This window comes from Phyllopteryx taeniolatus, chromosome 11 (genome assembly GCF_024500385.1).
Source record: "Phyllopteryx taeniolatus isolate TA_2022b chromosome 11, UOR_Ptae_1.2, whole genome shotgun sequence".
Classification (NCBI taxonomy): Eukaryota; Metazoa; Chordata; class Actinopteri; order Syngnathiformes; family Syngnathidae; genus Phyllopteryx; species Phyllopteryx taeniolatus.
In genome coordinates, this window is record NC_084512.1 from 25024347 (window position 1) to 25043240 (window position 18894).

The 18894-nt window shown below is 43.4% G+C and overlaps 1 protein-coding gene across 7 annotated transcripts in view; it reads left to right on the forward strand.

Annotated features, from left to right (window-relative positions):
- The window catches only part of piezo1 (piezo type mechanosensitive ion channel component 1 (Er blood group)), a 214416-nt gene that overhangs the window by 155747 nt on the left and 39775 nt on the right, over window positions 1-18894 (forward strand). For 5 of the 7 annotated variants that reach the window (XM_061791069.1, XM_061791071.1, XM_061791074.1 and 2 more), the window contains 6 exons: window positions 1813-2071; window positions 5135-5323; window positions 8150-8305; window positions 8385-8586; window positions 17342-17474; window positions 18485-18632. In XM_061791069.1, the coding sequence (XP_061647053.1) occupies window positions 1813-2071; window positions 5135-5323; window positions 8150-8305; window positions 8385-8586; window positions 17342-17474; window positions 18485-18632 (1087 nt within the window). The remainder of the gene's footprint in view (window positions 1-1812; window positions 2072-5134; window positions 5324-8149; window positions 8306-8384; window positions 8587-17341; window positions 17475-18484; window positions 18633-18894) is intronic. The other 2 variants (XM_061791070.1, XM_061791073.1) reach the window with 1 other exon arrangement.

Here is an 18894-nt window from a genome sequence, read left to right on the forward strand (position 1 = left end):
ATATAATTTTATCATAATAATTTCTATAGTATTTAAATATTTTCTGCTGGTTGCGTTAACACCCCGCTCCCACACCCCATACAGTCACAGCTTTGGTCAACCGCCTCATAAATTAAGGCGTGGAACCTGGCCCAGTTGGACTCATTGTACTCCACCTCCCCCAGGACATGCACGAAATTCTGCCAGAAGTGGGATTTGAAACTCCTTCTGACAGGGGACTCTGCCAGTCATTCCTAGCAGACCCTCACAATACCTTCAGGCCTGCCAGGTTGGACCAGCATCTTTCCCCACCATCGGAACTAACACACTACCAGGTGGTGATTTTACAGCTCAGCACCTCTCTTCACCCATGTACAAGACATGCGGCCACAAGTCCAAGGACACGACCACAAATTCGATCATCATACTGCGGCCTAGGGTGTCCTGATTCCAACTGCATGTGTGGATACTCTTGCAGGTGTATGTCTGAACATGGTGTTCGTTATGGACAATCCATGACAAGCATAAAAGTCAAAGAACAGAACACCCCTTGGGTTCTGATCGGCAGGCTGTTCCTCCCAATCATGCCCTTCTAGGTCTCACTGTCTTTGCCCATGTCAGCATTGAAGTCCTCCAGCAGAATGAGGGAGTCCCTAGCAAGAGCGCTCTCTGGTACCTCCTCCAAGGACTCCAAAAATGGTGGGTACTCTAAACTGCTGTTTGGTGCATAGGCACAAACCAGTCAGGACCCGTCACTCTCGGCGAAGGGAGGCTACCCTCTCAACCACTGGAGTGAACCCCAATGTACAGGCACCAAGCTGGCGGGCAATAAGTATGCCCACACCTGCTCGGCGCCTCTCACCAGGGGTAACTCCAGAGTGGAAGAAACTTCAACCCCTCTCAAGAGGACTGGTTCAAGAGCCCAAGCTGTGTGTTGACGAGATCTAGTCAGAATGTCTCGACCTCACACACTAGCTCAGGTTCCTTCCCTGCCAGAGAGGTGACATTCTATGTCCCTAGAGTCAGCTTCTCTAGCTGGGGATTGGACGGCCAAGCTCCCCGCTTTTGGTCGCCACCCATCTCACTTTGCATCTGATCCTCTTGGCCCCTCCCATGAGTGGTGAACCCATGAGAAGGGAGACCCATGTTGCCTTTTCGGGCTGTGACTGGCCAGGCCCCATGGGTAGAGGCCCGCCTACCAGGCCCTCGCCATCGAGCCCCACCTCGTCCAGAATTAAATTAAATGATAATAGTCAAATAAAGCGGAGCAAGTGAGAACCTACCCCAGGCATAATATTGTTTTTCTGCCATGGGTTAACCACAGTGCATCGATACATTACATATGAATTACAGTGAAAACCCTCTCTCAAATCTAGTACAAATACCAAATATCCTTTGCCCCCCGCATTTCTCTGTAAAACATCATAGTAAGGAATCAAGGACAGAACATAGGAATTAAATATTTCTATGATGTCAAAGATCAAGTGTGACAGACTTGGTGTTCGACCAAATTTATTCAACATTTTAGGGATATTTTTTTTTGTTAAATTAATAGCTGATTTCTAATTCATTTCAGCAGAATAGTTCTGATATTCTGGTAGTCCTGAATAGTCTCCAACTGGTAACTGGGGGTTAAAGATCAAATCATTATTCTTTTAAGAGGCCCCCCGAGCCACAATTTTCAAGTCATTCTCATCTTTCTTTCATTCTTTTGTGATTATTTCTGTCAGCCACAGCTTTTAGTCATCATAATTCATTCAACTATAAAACTATATGCAGCACTCAGAAAAGACCTGTTTTTTTTACATTGTTTTTTTTTTTTAACCTCTCTAGGCACTATTTTATTGAAGAGCTGGAACAGAGCATAATGTTCTACAACAACCAAAACCGTGTGCTGAAGCTCTTGTTCGCCACACACAGTCTGCTGGCAGCCAACTCTGAGCTCGTTTGTTATTTTATCATAATATGGAATAATGTGGTCAGTGCCTCAGTGATATCACTGGTGTTGCCGATTATGGTCTTTCTATGGGCTATGTTGACTGTTCCAAGACCAACCAAAAACTTTTGGATGACTGCCATTGTCTACACAGAGGTAGGTAATCTCCAACACAAATCTGTTTCTTTCTCTGTCTGTTTGTCTTTCTGTCTGTCTCTCTGTCTGTCCGTCTATCTGTCTTACTTATCTACCTGTGGACCTGTTTGTCTGTTGGCTGGGCTTTTATGTTAATAATTGAACTTGATGGGAGAACAAATTAGGCAGCACGGTGGCCGACTGGTTAGCACATCTGCCTCACAATTCTTTAAATCTAGCCTCGCCTGTGTGGAGTTTGCATGTTCTCCACATGCCTGTGTGGGTTTTCTCAGAGTACTCCGGTTTCCTCCCACATCGCAAAAACATGCATTGTAGGTTAATTGAAGACTCTAAATTGCTCATAGCTGTGAATGTTAGTGTGAATACTTGTTTGTCTACACAGTGCCGTGAAAAAGTATTGGCCCGCCTTCTCAAATTCTTGTGTTTTTGCATAGTTTCCCCACTTTAAGATCATTAAACAAATGTAAATATTCGACAAATATAACTCAAGTGAACTTAAAATGTTGTTTTTAAATGGTGATTTCATTTATTAAGGAAACAAAAATATTCAGTTACCTGGCCCTGTGTGAAAAAGTAATCCTGACTCCTCCTTCAGGACCTAGACAACTCGCTGTGATTGATGGAACCATGAATTCTGCTCTTTAACAGAAAATCCTGAAGGAGAAAGTTCAACCATCAGTTTGTGACCTGAAGTTGAAGCGCACTTGAGTAGGATAACGATCCAAAAACACACTAGCAATTCAACTTCTGAATGGCTTAAAAAAAAAAAAAAAAAAATCCGATTAAAATGCAGTGGCATGGCCTTAAAAAGGCCGTTCATGCTCGAAAACCCTCAATTTTTGCTGAATTCAAACAATTCTGCAAGGAAAGTGGACCAAAATACCTCCACAGAGATGTGAAAGAGTCATTGCCAGTTGTTTATTAAGGAAACAAACCTATATATATATTCAAACCTACCTGACCCTGTGTGAAAAAGTAATGCCCCCTTGTTAAATCACATATTAACTGGCTAATCAGATTTTTTTGGTTCCTTTTCACTGACCACACTCAAGCCTGATTACCTCCAACCAAATGTTCAATCAAGAAATCACTTAAATGGAAGCTGTTGGACAAAATGAAGTCGGCCAAAAGATCTAAAAAAGAAGATGCAACAAGATGCCATCTTCTAAAGAAGTTTAAATGAAACATTTTCTCAAAAAAACGAAAAATAAAGTTATTGACATCTGCCAGTCTGGAAAGGGTTACTGTGGTGGACTTTCTGGTCTGTGTAAGATGCTGGCAAGTGACCCATCTAGCTCCCAGCAGTCTTGAGCAGGAACAAAGATAGTCGGGACACGTTGAACTGGAGTCAAACTGGTTTATTTGGAACATCTGTATCAAGCAGCTGCGTACAAGTTACGAGTTAATTGCAGTCTCTGCACTTCAAACCATTTGGTGTTAATGTGCCTTAAACTGTTTGCCAACCACATTTAAACAAAACACAAGAACAAGAAAAATTGGCATCACGTCAAGTTCAGATAACAGACAGCAGGTAGAAGAGCCACTGGCTTCTTTCAATTCAGCTGTGTGGGAAAACCTTCAGGTCTCCTGTGGAGTCCAAAAGTGATGGCGTCCGAGTGGTGAATCGGACGAACACGTGTCGACATTGTTCGATCGCTGTGCAGTATGTACACAGAAAGATGTCAAACATGCTACTGTTTATTAGACTGCATCATCCAGATTTGTCGATCACCGAGCCAGACAAAGAAAACGTGAGTCCAACAACTTATCCTTTAAGTTAATTTATGCTTTTAAGAAGCCCCTAGATCTACTTCTACTACTTACACGACTGTCGCCTGAAAATAAATGAAAAGAAACATACAACATTTGGGACTTTTTGTAGTTTTTTCCTGTTATACCATACTCGTACCGAACAGTGACCCTAAAACCGAGGTACATACTGAAACATGCCTTCTGTGAACTGTGTTCCTAGTGGTGAACCTTCACAGAAGTGGCGGCCCTACAAAAAATTACCCTAAATGCACAGTGATGACTCATTCAGGATTTCACAAAGGAACCCAGGACAACATCTCAAAACTGCAGGCCTCCCTTGCCCCAGTTAATCTCAGTGTTCATGACTCAACAATAAGGATGAGACTGGGCAAAAATGCCATGTATGACAGAGTTGGTGGAAAAGGTGCAAACCTCTGTTGACCAAAAATAACAGCTTGTCTTACTTTTGCACAAAAAAATCAAAATGTTTCCAAAGACTTTTGGGAGAATATATGGGAACAATATTCTATGGACTGACAAGCTGCAGGTTGAACTTTTTGGAAGGTGTGTGTCTCGTTACATCTGGTGTAAATATAACACAGCATTTCAGAAAAAGAACATCATACTAACAGTCAAGCATGGTGGTGGTAGTGTGATGGTGTGGGGCTGCTTGTTCCTTCAGGACCTGGATGACTTCCTGTGATTGATGGACCCATGAATTCTGCTCTTCACCAGAAAGAAGTGAAGGTTTAGCCATCAGTCCGTGACCTCAAGCTGAAGCGCATTTGGGTTCTGCAAAAGGACAATAAACCAAAACACACCAGCGAGTGAACTTGTGAAGTTTTTGCTGCTGAGGGTGGCCCAACCAGTTGTTAGATTTAGGGGGCCATTACTTATTCACACAGGGTTGGGTGGTAGCTTTGAATAGTATTTTTCCCGTTATAAATAAAATCACAATTTAAAAACTGCATTTATGTTTACTTGGGTTATCTTTGTTTGACATATATATTTGTTTAATAATCTTAAAAATAAGAATGTGAGAGGGGATAATACTTTTTCATGGCACTGTATCGAAGGTAGGTAGGTAGGCAGGTAGGTAGTTCTGGGATTTCAGTATGTTGGTAATTGAACTTGATAGGCGAACAAAGTCAGACAAGTTCACGTCAATAAGTGATTAAGTATAACACGTCAAAGCAAGCCACGTTCCAGTTGAAACAAATCAATCAATTCATACTGACATTGTGTGATGGGCCGTTATGAAGATAGATTAACTCTGAAGTGATATGTCTGGATGTCCATGCCTCTCTCCAGGTGATGGTGGTGGTAAAATATCTTTTTCAGTTTGGATTTTTCCCCTGGAACAGTCTTTATGAGATGACTTTAAATGAAGACAAGCCTTTCTTTCCACCTCGCATCCTCGGTTTGGAGAAGACGGATACCTACATAAGATATGACCTCCTTCAACTACTGGCTCTCTTCTTCCATAGATCCTTGCTCATGGTGAGTTATTTATTATGAGTCTGAATTGTTCCTCAGAGAGTCAAGATATATAATTTTTCTAAACATTTTCTCTATTGGAAATAATGAAAAATTAATCACAGTAATCTGCTCCTTAGTCCAACTCAAAACTTTTACTAACTGTACTGCTACATGACATAGTTGATAATGAAAAACTGTAGCTCATGAACTGCAACATCAATGGCTGATCGTTCCTGTGTGTCAGATCCAGATGTAAATGATAGGAAGTTCATTCATTCATTTTGCGTACAGCCTCTCCCAGCTATCTTCGGGCAAGAGGCGGGGTACACCTTGAACTGGATGCCAGCCAATCGCAAGGCACATATAAACAAACAACCATTCGCACTCACACCTATGGGCAATTTAGAGTCTTCAATTAACCTACCGTGCATGTTTTAGGGTTGTGGGAGGAAACCGGAGTACCCAGAGAAAACCCACGCAGGCACGGGGAGAACATGCAAACACAACACAGACGAGGCCGAATTTGAACCCGGTTCCTCAGAACTGTGGGCCGGATATGCTAAGCAGTGCTCCACCGTGCCGTCTGATAGGAAGTTAAAGCTCAAAATGTATCTTCTCTCATATTCATCTTTAGAGGGCAATCCTGCAAACGCTGTTTTTCAACTTGAATACAAACAGTTTATACCAGGGTGGCACATAAATGGTGCGTCAAAATAATGCAAAACTGAGAGTGGTCTATTTTGTACTTGAGGAGCAGTCGGAAAGTTATATGATCAGGGACTTCAAATACAGACCCTTTCTAAAAAAAATTAATATCAGGGAAAAGTTTATTTCCATAATTCCATTCAAAAAGTTCAATATTCATAGATTATAGATTCAGGGCCCACAATTTAAACAATTTCAAGTATTTATTTGTTTATTTTTACATAATTTGGGCTTCCAGCTCATAAAGCTCACGAAATCAGGAATTCAAAAAATTTGAATAGTTTACAATTAGTGCTTTGTCTTTTGTCTTCGTTTCTCTCTCCCCTCTAGAAACTTTGTTCTGTTCGACTCAGATTCTCAATAAACTTCAATTATAACACTAAGAAACCACAGCGGAAGCTTAAAAACTCCACTGTGACACAATAAAACTGGTCCGGCATAAAAGGGATACAGATCCTCTATTCTGCTTGACCGAACAGGACAACAAAAAAACAATACTGTGAAGAAATCACCAGTTACTTCTCAGTTTTTATTGAGGAAAAAAAGAAAAAGAAAATCACATAAAATCAATGAAAATATGGTACTTTCAAAACAATATGTTAATCTTCAATACTAGGTTGGGAATCCCTTTGCTTGAATCACTGCCTCGATGCGCCGTGGCATTGAGCCAATCAGCCTGTGGCATTGCCTGGGAGTTATGGAAGCCCAGATTTCCTTGATGCTTGCTGTTAGTTCTTCTTTGTTTTTGGGTCGGGTGCCCTTCATTTTCCCCTTGATAATAAATACCCCATAGATTCTCAATGGAGTTTCGATCCGGCGAGTTGGCTGGCCAGTCAAGCACTGTGATGGCATGGGCATTAAACCAGGTTTTGGTGCTTCTGGCAGTATGGGCAGGGGCCAGGTCCTGCTGGAAGATGAAATCTGCATCTCCATACAGATCCTCAGCAGAAGGAATAATGAAGTCCTCTGAAACATTCTTGTAGACTGTTGCGGTGACCTTGGATTTAAGAAAGCAGAGTTCACCAACACCTGCAAGCAGCTTGGGTTCTGTTCTTCACCCGTCTTCCTCCAAACCCATCTTCCGGATGCATCTGAATGTGGTGGTTTTTAAAGCTGTGACTCCCGCCTCATTGCACTCTTTCCGGATCTTTGCTAGATTCTTGAATCCTCTCTTTGATAATCTGCTGAAGCCCGCGGACATCTCTCTTGCTGGTGCTTCTCCTGCCACGTTTTGTCCTTCCACTAGTCTTTCCATTGATATGCTTGGACACAGCACTCTGTGAACAGCCAGCCTCCTTAGCGATGAACTTTTATGGCTTACCCGTCCTATGGAGGGTATAATTGGTCTTCCGGCCAGTTGTCAAGTCTGCCGTCTTCCCCATATTGAACCCAACTGAGACAATTGAAGCAACTGAAGCAATTTAATGACACCTGGGAAACCTGTGCAGGTACTTTGAGTTTAGTAGATGATTGGCGTGTGACACTCCGTTTAAAACATTTATGGCCTGCAAAATTTGGGCTGATTTCTTCACAGTATTCTCATTTTTAAAATTCCTGATTTTGTGGGTTTTATGAGCTGGATGCACAAATTATGTGAAAATAAACAAATAAATACTTGAAATTGTTTACATTGTGGGCCCTGAATCTGTAATTTATGAAGGTGTAACTTTTTGAATGAAATTATGGAAATTATTAACTTTTAATAAACTTTTCCATGATATTCTTTTTTTTTTTTTTTTTTTTTTGGAAAGGGTCTGTAGCTATTGTTGATTAACAATCCTGGGTTCTCGGAGAACCAGACCAAATAAATCATATGCACGTCTTTATAATACCTATATTGTTTTCACATAACCTTAAGTCAATGCAAATCAACTTGAGTCATATGACTGTGTCACAATTTTGTTCAAACCCCTTTGAAACCTTTCAAAACAAAAGCTATTAAACATTGCGCATGATGACAGTTCAAGAACCAAGTATTTGTGTAGTATTTTGTCCACGTTTTGATACATTTTCCGCAACCCCTCAAAACTTGGTTGACCTCCAAATTATGTAATTTAAGAAGCATTTGACTTCCACTATATGTCAATAGGTGCTCTCACAGGAACAGACAAAAACATGTTTTTGTGCTGTATGTGTGTACAGCGTTATGGCTTGTGGGACCACAAAGACCCTTTGGGGGAACAAAGTAACTCATCAGGGAATGGCAAGGAGGAAAGATTCAATAACAAAGGAGACAGATTGAATTCAGCGTCTACCACAGAAAACCTAAATATTACTGACCTAGAACAACTTGAAAAGGTATGTGAAATAGAGCAACAAAAACTATTACGGACATTGGCCATCATCTGACTGATTTTCTACTGAGATGTTTAACTAGTTTTCTGTCCAGCCCTTTCCAGCTGACTCAGCGGCATCCCAGGACAGAAGAGAAAGTATGTCTGGGCTGAATCATTCAAGAAGGCTGAAAAAGGATGAAATCAGTGGGAGCAATGAAGAAGACTTCGAGGAAATCAAACAGAAAAGCTGTGGCCTCCACTTACGCAAGAAACCTAAAGAGCTTAAAAAACATTCCTCCCAAGGTTTGTGCAGTATGGGAACATACTTTAAACTCCATCCAACTATGAAATCACAGGGCTGTGCATCAGCTGCAGTGAAACAATATACTGTATGTAAATTGGAAATAGCCATTTAAAAAGCAAAATAGCAGTTATTTACTCTGTGAGCAGTCACACCATCTGCACTGATAAACATGCAAGGAGACATTTTTTCACAATGTAAAACAGTTCCCAGATTTCTGAGGACTGACATGCTTTGGGCAAAATACACAAACGATAAGGAATTACTGCATAGTTAGCATTCACGTTTAATAACTTGGCTGATATCAGTTTTGGGCGGCTCTCTCACATGCAAATGAGCCACCCTGTGCTCCCGGGTGTCACAGCATGAGAACAGAATCCAAATCATCGTTATTGTCAAAACACACCAGCAATGTGTCTCTAATAGCTGGAGCTTCTCTAGTACTACAGCAGACAAGTAACTATAACATAATATATATTGAGGGAATGAACACAAACGTACGGAGATTCGTTAAGCAATAAGTTTCCAGTAGTGCAGTAATACTGATCAACAACAGTTATGCAAATGATGCTGAGTAATGGCGCTACAACGATAAACACTATACTAATGGCATTACAGACGTGCAAAATTGGCAGAGTGTTACTATGAAATTATGAGTCAACTGTTTAAGACTATTGGAATGTCTGCTGCTTCAGTGGCAGTAATGGAATTTGTGGATGGGATATACTAGCATATATAAAGAATTTGTGTTTTTCTGGATTAAAAAAACATTTGATACTATCAAAGTACAAGCCCAATTCCAATGAAGCTGGGACGTTGTGTTAAACATAAATAAAAACAAAATACAATGATTTGCAAATCATGTTCAACCAATATTTAATTGAATACACGACAAAGACAAGACATTTAATGTTCAAACTGAGAAACTTTATTGTTTTTAGCAAATAATCATTAACTTGGAATTTTATGGCTGCAACACGTTCCAAAAAAAGCCCGGACAGGGTCATGTTTGTTGTAGGTGGAATTCTTTCCCATTCTTGCTCGATGTACAGCTTCAGCTGTTCAACAGTCCGGGGTCTTCGTTGTCGTATTTTACTCTTCAATGCGGCACACATTTTCAATGGGAGACAGGTCTGGACTGCAGGCAGGCCAGTATAGTACCCACACTCTTTTACTACGAAGCCACGCTGTTGTAACACGTGGAGAATGTGGTTTGGCATTATCTTGCTGAAGTAAGCAGGGGCGTCCATGAAAAAGACGTTGCTTGGATGGCAGCATATGTTTCTCCAAAACCTGTATGTACCTTTCAGCATTAATGGTGCCTTCACAGATGTGTAAGTTACCCATGCCATTGGCAGTAACACAGCCCCATACCATCACAGATGCTGGCTTTTGAACTTTGCGTCCATAACAGTCCGGATGGTTCTTTTCCTCTTTGGCCCGGAGGACACGACGTCCACAATTTCCAAAAACAATTTGAAATGTTTTGAAATGTTTGAAATGTGAAATGATGATGAAATCCCGAAATTCCTTGCAATTGTATGTTGAGGAACATTGTCCTTAAACTGTTCGACTATTTTCTCACGCACTTCTTCGCAAAGAGGTGAACCTCGCCCCATCTTTGCTTGTGAATGACTGAGCAATTCAGGGAAGCTCCTTTTCTACCCAATCATGGCACCCACCTGTTCCCAATGAGCCTGTTCACCTGTGGGATGTTCCAAACAGGTGTTTGATGAGCATTCCTCAACATTCACAGTTTTTTTTTGCCACCTGTCCCAGCTTTTTTGGAACGTGTTGCATCCATGAAATTCTAAGTTATTGATTATTTGCTAAAAACAATCAAGTTTATCAGTTTGAACATGAAATATCTTGTCTTTGTAGTGTATTCAATTAAATATCGGTTGAACATGATTTGCAAATCATTGTATTCTGTTTTTATTTGTTTTTTATTTGTTTAACACAACAACCCAACTTCATTGGACACCGCGCCGCATAAGAATCATTAATTTATCTAAATACAGTACATGGAACAATTGCAATATTTGAATTTGACAACAAAAAAATGAATATGAGACAAATGCATTATGTATCAATTTAAATACTCTTAAATTCTATGACTATGATTATATATTTGATGATATGATATATTTAAAACTTAATGAACAAAGTACACAACAATTTACTTTGCACGGTATTCAAAAGCTGTTTAAAATCAGAGAGAGTTTTGATGATCTGAGGGGAACTGGTGTTCTCAAAAAGCACAAAGACAAGAACTAAAATATATTTAAAAATTATGTCTCTGTTAGGCCTGCTGCACTCTGAGCAAAGAGGTCGAACGCCATCGCATAGTATATTGTACTTTATTACATTTCTTAAGCCATAAAAAGATAGATTAATAGTTAAGGAAGAGGCAGGTTGCTTCAGAGAGTGGACGTGAGAATTAAAGCTTGAGTGTGGATATTTTAAAGGAGTCTCACTGATTCCATTCATTTGAACGTACCCGGCGAGGTACATGCCGTTTGCATACATTTTGGTCACAAGCTTCACTTTTTCATCAACAGGCACATTACATTAAGTATTAATGTAAAACACAAAAGTTGATGCTTTATATACGCAAATGATTTGGGTGGCCGTTCGGTGTCTCAGTGTACAGTATTTTCAGCGTGAGGGAAAGCATTTTGATTGGCTGTAAGTGTCATGAACGGAACGAGGATAGGACCCAAATATGCACGACTCCAAACCAAATGGACAGTTTCCAAAAAGAGAGGTTTAATAGACGGGCATAGGTCGGTACACAGACAGGCAATCCAAGAAAGGCAACAGTATCCAAAAACATGAGGCAAAGAGGCGAGGTCGATAATCGGAACAGGGTCAAGTCTTACTGTGAGTCTGTGACGTGGAAACAAGGAATGCTGGAACGCGACGACAAGGTACAACGAACTGGCGACGAGAGGGAATGAGACACGAGGTTAAATACAAGGGGTAATTAGGGTGAACGAGGCACAGGTGGTGAAAATGCTCACAGGAGCAAGTGTGTGTGAAACAGGGGTAAGACAAAAACCGGAACACACACCCATGACAGTACCCCCCCCTTAACGGCCGGCCCCAGACGGCCCCTGGATGCCCAACGTGGAAGTCCCGAATGAGCGAGTCATCCATGATAAACGCAGACGGCACCCATGAACATTCCTCAGGCCCGTAGCCCTCCCAGTCCACCAGATATTGAAACCCCCTCCGACGAGACGACAACAGCCGCTTCACAGAGAAGACAGGGGGGGAGGAGGGGGCCTGGAAGGCGGGACAAGAGGGGACTCCCGGGCTGCCTTGAGTAGGCTGACGTGAAAAGCAGGTTGGACCCGCATCGACCTTGGGAGCCTAAGCTTCATGTTGATGATCTTTGTGATGGGGAAGGGCCCAATGAACCTGGGAGCGAGCTTCTTGGACTCCACCCGGAGTGGAATATGTTTGGTCGCGAGCCAAACTCTCTGACCCACTTTGTAGTTCGGGGCCGGTGTCCTCCGACGGTCAGCAGCGGCTTTGTAGGACCGTCCCTGGCGCAGCAGCATCTGGCGGGCTCGCTCCCAGGTCCTCCTGCAGCGTCTCACCAAGGTCAATGCCGCTGGAACTGTGGACTCTGGGGCTATGGCAGGAAACGGAGATGGTTGGTAACCATGCACATTGTGAAAAGGCGATAGACCAGTGGATGCAGAAGGGAGGGAATTGTGGGAGAATTCGACCCAAACCAGTTTCTGAGACCACAATCGCGGCTCCTGTGAAGGGAGACATCGGAGCCCAGTCTCCAGGTCCTGGTTCAGCCTCTCGGTTTGGCCGTTGGGTTCAGGGTGAAACCCAGATGACAGACTGACGGTAGCACCTATGAGATTGCAAAACTCCTTCCAAAATTGCGAAATGAATTGGGGACCCCTATCAGACACCACATTCTTGGGGAAACCATGGAATTTGAATACCTGATTGTTCATTAACTCTTCAGTATCTTTAGCTGAGGGGAGTTTTGGGAGTGCAATGAAGTGAGCCATTTTCGAGAACCTGTCAACAACGGTGAGAATTGTGGTATTTCCTTTCGAGGCCGGTAATCCTGTCACAAAGTCTACGGAAATGTCTGACCAAGGACGTTGTGGTATTGGCAGGGATCGCAACTCCCCAGAAGGACGTTGACGAGAGGGCTTGTTCGCAGCACATACCTGGCAAGCATTGACGTAATCGATAACATCCCTCCTAACATTAGGCCACCAAAAGCGCTGTTCGACCACTGATTGCGTTTTGGCAATGCCTGGGTGACATACAGTTGGGTTCGTGTGAGCCCAGTGGATGACTCTTCCCCTTAAGGTCGGAACCACATAAAGCCTGTTTTCAGGGCAATCTTCAGGGCTAAGAGTGTTTTTAAAAGCCCCTTTAACCGCAGTTTCAATGTCCCAAACAAAAGCGGAAATTAAACATGACTTGGGCAAAATAGTCTTAGGGTCAGACAAAGAATTCTCTTCGCAGAAAATACGTGACAAAGCATCTGGTTTACCATTTTTAGAACCAGGTCGGTAGGATAACGTGAAATTAAATCTAGTGAAGAACAGAGCCCATCTAGCCTGCCTCGCATTTAATCTTTTAGCAGATTTAATATACTCAAGGTTCTTGTGATCTGTCAATACTAAAAACGGAGTCTGTGCCCCCTCTAGCCAGTGCCTCCACTCCATCAAAGCCACCTTGACTGCCAGCAGTTCACGGTCACCAATGTCATAATTTTTCTCAGCTGGGGTCAGTTTTTTGGAGAGAAAAGCACAAGGATGTAATTTATCATCCTTGAGAGATTTCTGGGAGAGCACTGCTCCTATTCCGGCATCAGACGCATTGACTTCTACCACAAACTGCTGTTTGAGATCTGGCAAAGTAAGGATGGGAGCGGAGGTAAAGCTCGATTTAAGTTTTTGAAAAGCTGCCTGACAAAGCGGGTTCCATACAAAAGGTCTGTGTGGCGAGGTAAGATCATGCAAAAGAGAGGCTATAGAACTGAAATTTCTGATGAATTTTCTGTAGAAGTTTGCGAACCCTAAGAACCTTTGTACATCTTTGCGTAACGTGGGAGTAGGCCAATTAATAATGGCATCGACTTTGCAAGGGTCCATTTTTACTTCACCTTGAGCCAGGACGAAACCCAGAAAAGAAACGGACACCTTATGGAACTCACATTTCTCAGCCTTGACATATAGTTGATTCTGCAGTAACCGCTGCAATACAGAGCGGACATGAATAATGTGAGTCTCCTCATCCGGGGAGAATATCAAAATGTTGTCCAAATAGACAAAAACATAAACATTCAACATGTCACGCAGGACATCATTGACAAGGTTTTGGAAAACAGCTGGCGCGTTAGTAAGTCCAAAAGGCATTACCAAATACTCATAATGTCCCGTTGGTGTGTTGAATGCTGTTTTCCATTCATCCTCCTCCCTTATCCTGACAAGATGATACGCATTTCTTAAGTCCAGTTTGGTGAAAATCTTGGCTCCCTCCAGGAACTCAAAGGCAGTGGAGATGAGGGTAAGAGGGTACCTGTTTTTTACAGTTATCTCGTTGCGACCCCGGTAATCGATACAGGGTCGCAGGGTCTTGTCCTTTTTGTCCACGAAGAAAAATCCTGCTCCCGCAGGGGATGAAGAAGGGCGAATGATCCCGGTTGCCAGTGATTCTTCCACGTACTCCTTCATGGCCTTGTGTTCCGGCCCTGAAAGAGAGAACAACCTCCCTCGTGGGGGTGTGGTTCCAGGCAGCAAGTCAACAGCACAGTCATAAGGTCTGTGGGGTGGAAGGGATTTGGCCTTGGAAAAAATGTCTTTAATATCCTGGTAACAGGTGAGCACTTGAGATAAATCACGATCCCCAGATGGGGTCTGTGGATTGTCCTTAGAGACATAGCCCTGAACATCACATGGCGGCTTGAAACAGTTCCGGGCGCAATTGCTGCCCCATGACATAACCTGCCCAGAGGACCAGTCAATGTGGGGGTTATGTAATTTCAACCATGGGTTCCCTAAGATAAGGTCATGATTCATGGCGTCAAAAGCATGAAAACTAATGTGTTCCGAGTGAGAATCAGGAAATGTCAATGTGAGTGTTTGGGTGCGGTGAGTGATCTTTCCCATAAAACGGCCGTCTGCAGCATAGGTGTTGCGGTGGCGTTTTATTTGAAAGGTTCTAAGGTGCATACGTCTAACGAGGAGGGAGTTAAGTAAGTTAGTGTCAGAACCAGAGTCAATTAATACAGGTGTATGAATTTCTTGATCAGGAGAGCATAGTGTCACTTTAGGAAGAACCCGTGTAGGGTCTTCCTTAATGAAATTCAGACTCACCTCTGCCGTGCCCTTGCTACAGGCAACTTTGACGTGACAGTTGCTCACGGAATGACCCAACTGACCGCAGTAGAAGCACCGCCCTTCCCTCAGCCGGCGTTGACGTTCCTCAGGGGAGAGACGGAACCTGCCCAGTTGCATGGGTTCATCCGTGGGGACGCTAGCCAGTGGGTTGAGACCGGAAACAGGGGATCTACCTTGATTTGGCTGGTCACCGAGGCTCGTCCTCAAAGTGCGCGGTGACCCAGCCCTCCGCCGATCTCCATCCAGCTCGCGATCCAAAAGCATCTTGTCGATTTTTACGGCGAGAGCGATGAGAGTGTCCCAAGTCGGTCGGCAGGTCGAGCGGGACTAAATGATCCTTGACGGCGGGGGATAGTCCTTGAAAAAAGGCATCGAGTAGCGCCCGATTATTCCAATGACTCTCAGCTGCTAGAATGCGAAACTCAATCGCGTAATCTGACACCCTGCGCTTGCCTTGTTGTAAGGTGACAAGGGAGCGAGCTGCCTCATGATCTGGTGTGAAAAATAGAAAAATTTGCTCCATAGTCTTCACGAAAAAAGCCCATGAATGACACGCGGCGGAATTGCGGCTCCATTCAGCAGTAGCCCACGCCTCCGCACGACCAGTCAGGTGGGAAATGACAAAAGCGATTTTTGCCCGCTCGGTGGGGAAGGCAGCTGCCTGCAGCTCAAAGTGGAATTCGCACTGCGTGGTGAACGGCTTAATGTTCCTAGAATCTCCAGAGAACCTCTCCGGTGGAGAGAGATGTGGGCAGACAGCAGTGGAGGTGGCAGGTGGCTGCATGGTGACTGCTTCACATGGAAATGTTGGCACCGTGGCGCTATCGGGTGTGGTGCCAACTGGTTCCTTCTCTTGAATCATTTTCATAAGAAGTTCAAACTGCGAGGCCACCTGTCTCATCATATTGTCCTGATGCCTTGACAGTCCCTCTAGATGAAGGTGGAGGGCAGCAAGCTGCTCATCCTGCTTCAAGAGGCGTTGACCCTGCGCTTGAAGGGCTTTGCGCACCGGGTCTGAGTCTGCTGGGTCCATGTTATGGCCAGTTCGTTCTGTCATGAACGGAACAGAGGATAGGACCCAAAAATGCACGACTCCAAACCAAATGGACAGTTTTCAAAAAGAGAGGTTTAATAGACGGGCATAGGTCGGTACACAGGCAGGCAATCCAAGAAAGGCAACAGTATCCAAAAACATGAGGCAAAGAGGCGAGGTCGATAATCGGAACAGGGTCAAGTCTTACTGTGAGTCTGTGACGTGGAAACAAGGAATGCTGGAACGCGACGACAAGGTACAACGAACTGGCGACGAGAGGGAATGAGACACGAGGTTAAATACAAGGGGTAATTAGGGTGAACGAGGCACAGGTGGTGAAGATGCTCACAGGAGCAGGTGTGTGTGAAACGGGGAAGACAAAAACCGGAACACACACCCATGACAGTAAGGTGCGACGTTGCAACGGTGTGCGCCAGCGATTCAAATGTTCAATCGCGGCAAAAACAGTGGCCAATTGATCGGCCACTCATGAAAACAGTTGCCACACTACGCACACCGCGCGACAGTTCAGTTGGGTTCGGCCCCGTCGCTCGATGTGCGGCAGACTTTACAGGTGTTCATTTGTGGAATGACTATGAGAATGACCAGAAAATGTATGGTCGCGTTCTCTTTTTAAGGAGTAGGCATAATAAGCAGTGGCTTCATCCTCCACCTTTTGAGTTGGCTTTATCCTTTGTTGGTTTTCTGAAGTTATTGATTTCCTGAACGCTAATCAAATAAAAATCTATCTATCGCTCTGTCGGTCTAGCTAGCTAGCTATCTAGCTATCTCAAGTGATCCAATACGAGGCATTCAAAGGTCTTATGAAAACAGATATCAGAACAAAAGGCTTGTAGTCATTCAGTCACAAATTTGTAGGGTTCCTGGGGACCGGGATGATCTTGGAGCGTTTAATAAAATAATAATAATAACAATTTAAACTTGTTTATATGTGCCCTGCGATTGGCTGGCAACCAGTTCAGGGTGTACCTCGCCTCGCCCGAGGATAGCTGGGGTAGGCTCTAGCACGCCCGTGACCCTAGTGAGGAGAAGCGGTACGGAAAATGAATGAATGAATGAATATAGGGCCTTTCAAAGAACCCAAGGTCACGTTACAGAGTCAAGGGGATCAAACATTGTATTAGGGAAAAGCCTGTGTTCTGAAAAAGTGTGTTCTGATGGCTACTTTGAATGAGTTCAGGGTTGGGGCATTGTGGATATCAGGTGTAAAATGGAAAGATTACAAATCTTAAAAATGACAAATCTGTAATTTGTCATTCTCCTTTTTGTTCCTATATTTTTGTATTCATCTGTGGCTTGTTGTTATGACCATTTTAGTGAAACCCACTGCTGAGAAGACCGATCCCAGCAAAGACCTAACAACAAAGAAGAGGAAATTCAGAAGGAAAGAAGGAGCCACAAATAGAATACAGACTGTCAGACACAAGCTTAAACAAGCCTTTATTTGTGGGTTAGTTGACGCTATTCATGATAAAAAGTGGCAGAGTTGCTCGTTGACATTTATTAATGTAATACTATCACATGCCAGTGAAAATATTTGAATTTGACAACAAAAAAATGAATATGAGACAAGATATTTAGATTACAGCTTTCATTGATACACAAAACCTTTTGTTTAAACACAGATTTTTCATGTGGGCAAAAGTATTGGAATGTGTGACTGACAAGTGTGTGTGGGGTTATTTTTCGCCAGGTGTGTCATATTCCATTGATTATTCGAAAAATAAATTGCGCTGAATCTCAGATTTGGGTTTTGCCTGCGTGACTTCATTTACAGTGTGTAACCAACAACAACAAAAAAACCCTATCAAGAACAAAATAAATGGATCTAGGTTTCCCTTGCCCGGACACGGGTCACCGGGGCCCCCCTCTGGAGCCAGGCCTGGAGGTGGGGCTCGAAGGCGAGCGCCCGGTGGCTATGCCCCACATTCAACGTATTTTTTTTGTATATGTGTGATCTGGGTATACGTCAGTCCCATTCTCTGCCTGCATTGCGCCACAGAGCCAGTCAACAACAGCGGCCAGTTCTGGAACTAACAGACCTTGTCAACGGCAGTGTAAGTGACAAATGGAAACTATTTTTGACACATTGTTCTGTCCCGTGCCCTACGATTGGCTGGCAACCAGTTCAGGGTGTACCCCACCTCTCGCCCAAAGATAGCTGGGATAGACTCCAGCACGCCCGCGACCCTAGTGAGGATAAGCGGTACAGAAAATGGATGGACGGATGGATTTTCTGTCCCGGCTTTCTATTTTATCGGATATCTGTTACATCGGGGTCCGTTTTATCGAGGTTCCAGTGTACCTGGAAATAAAAGCTGAAACTTTTAAAATCTTTTGTCTCATATTAATCCTTTGATGTCAAACACAAATCTTTTCATTCAATAGCAAAGATAAAGAAATTGATGTCACTGTTATAATACATTTGGAGGGGAGTGTAACATCTGCCTTGCTTGACAGGATTTTGGGAGTTTACAGGTCTATTCAGGGTTTCTTCATTGATATTCTCCAAGCTGATTATCGTGTTGCCACTGATGTCTACGCACTCATGTTCCTGACTGATGTTATTGACTTCATCATCATTGTGTTTGGATTTTGGGCTTTCGGGGTAAGTAAAGGTTTTCCATCTATCCTTTATACCCTGCTTATCCTGAGTGTGGTCACTGTGGCAGAAAGCAAAACCCAGGCAACCCTTCGCGAGCAGTACATTCCAAGGCCCCCTTAGTTAACCTTGGACATTTCTGTGACAGATTTGCGATGTAATCACTCAGGGCCTGTCTGAGAATCATCTAGCTGTGGTTAAGCCCAGAACGCTTCCAAATGGATGCACCCAAATTGAAATGAAATCAGTGAATGGAATAACAGCACCA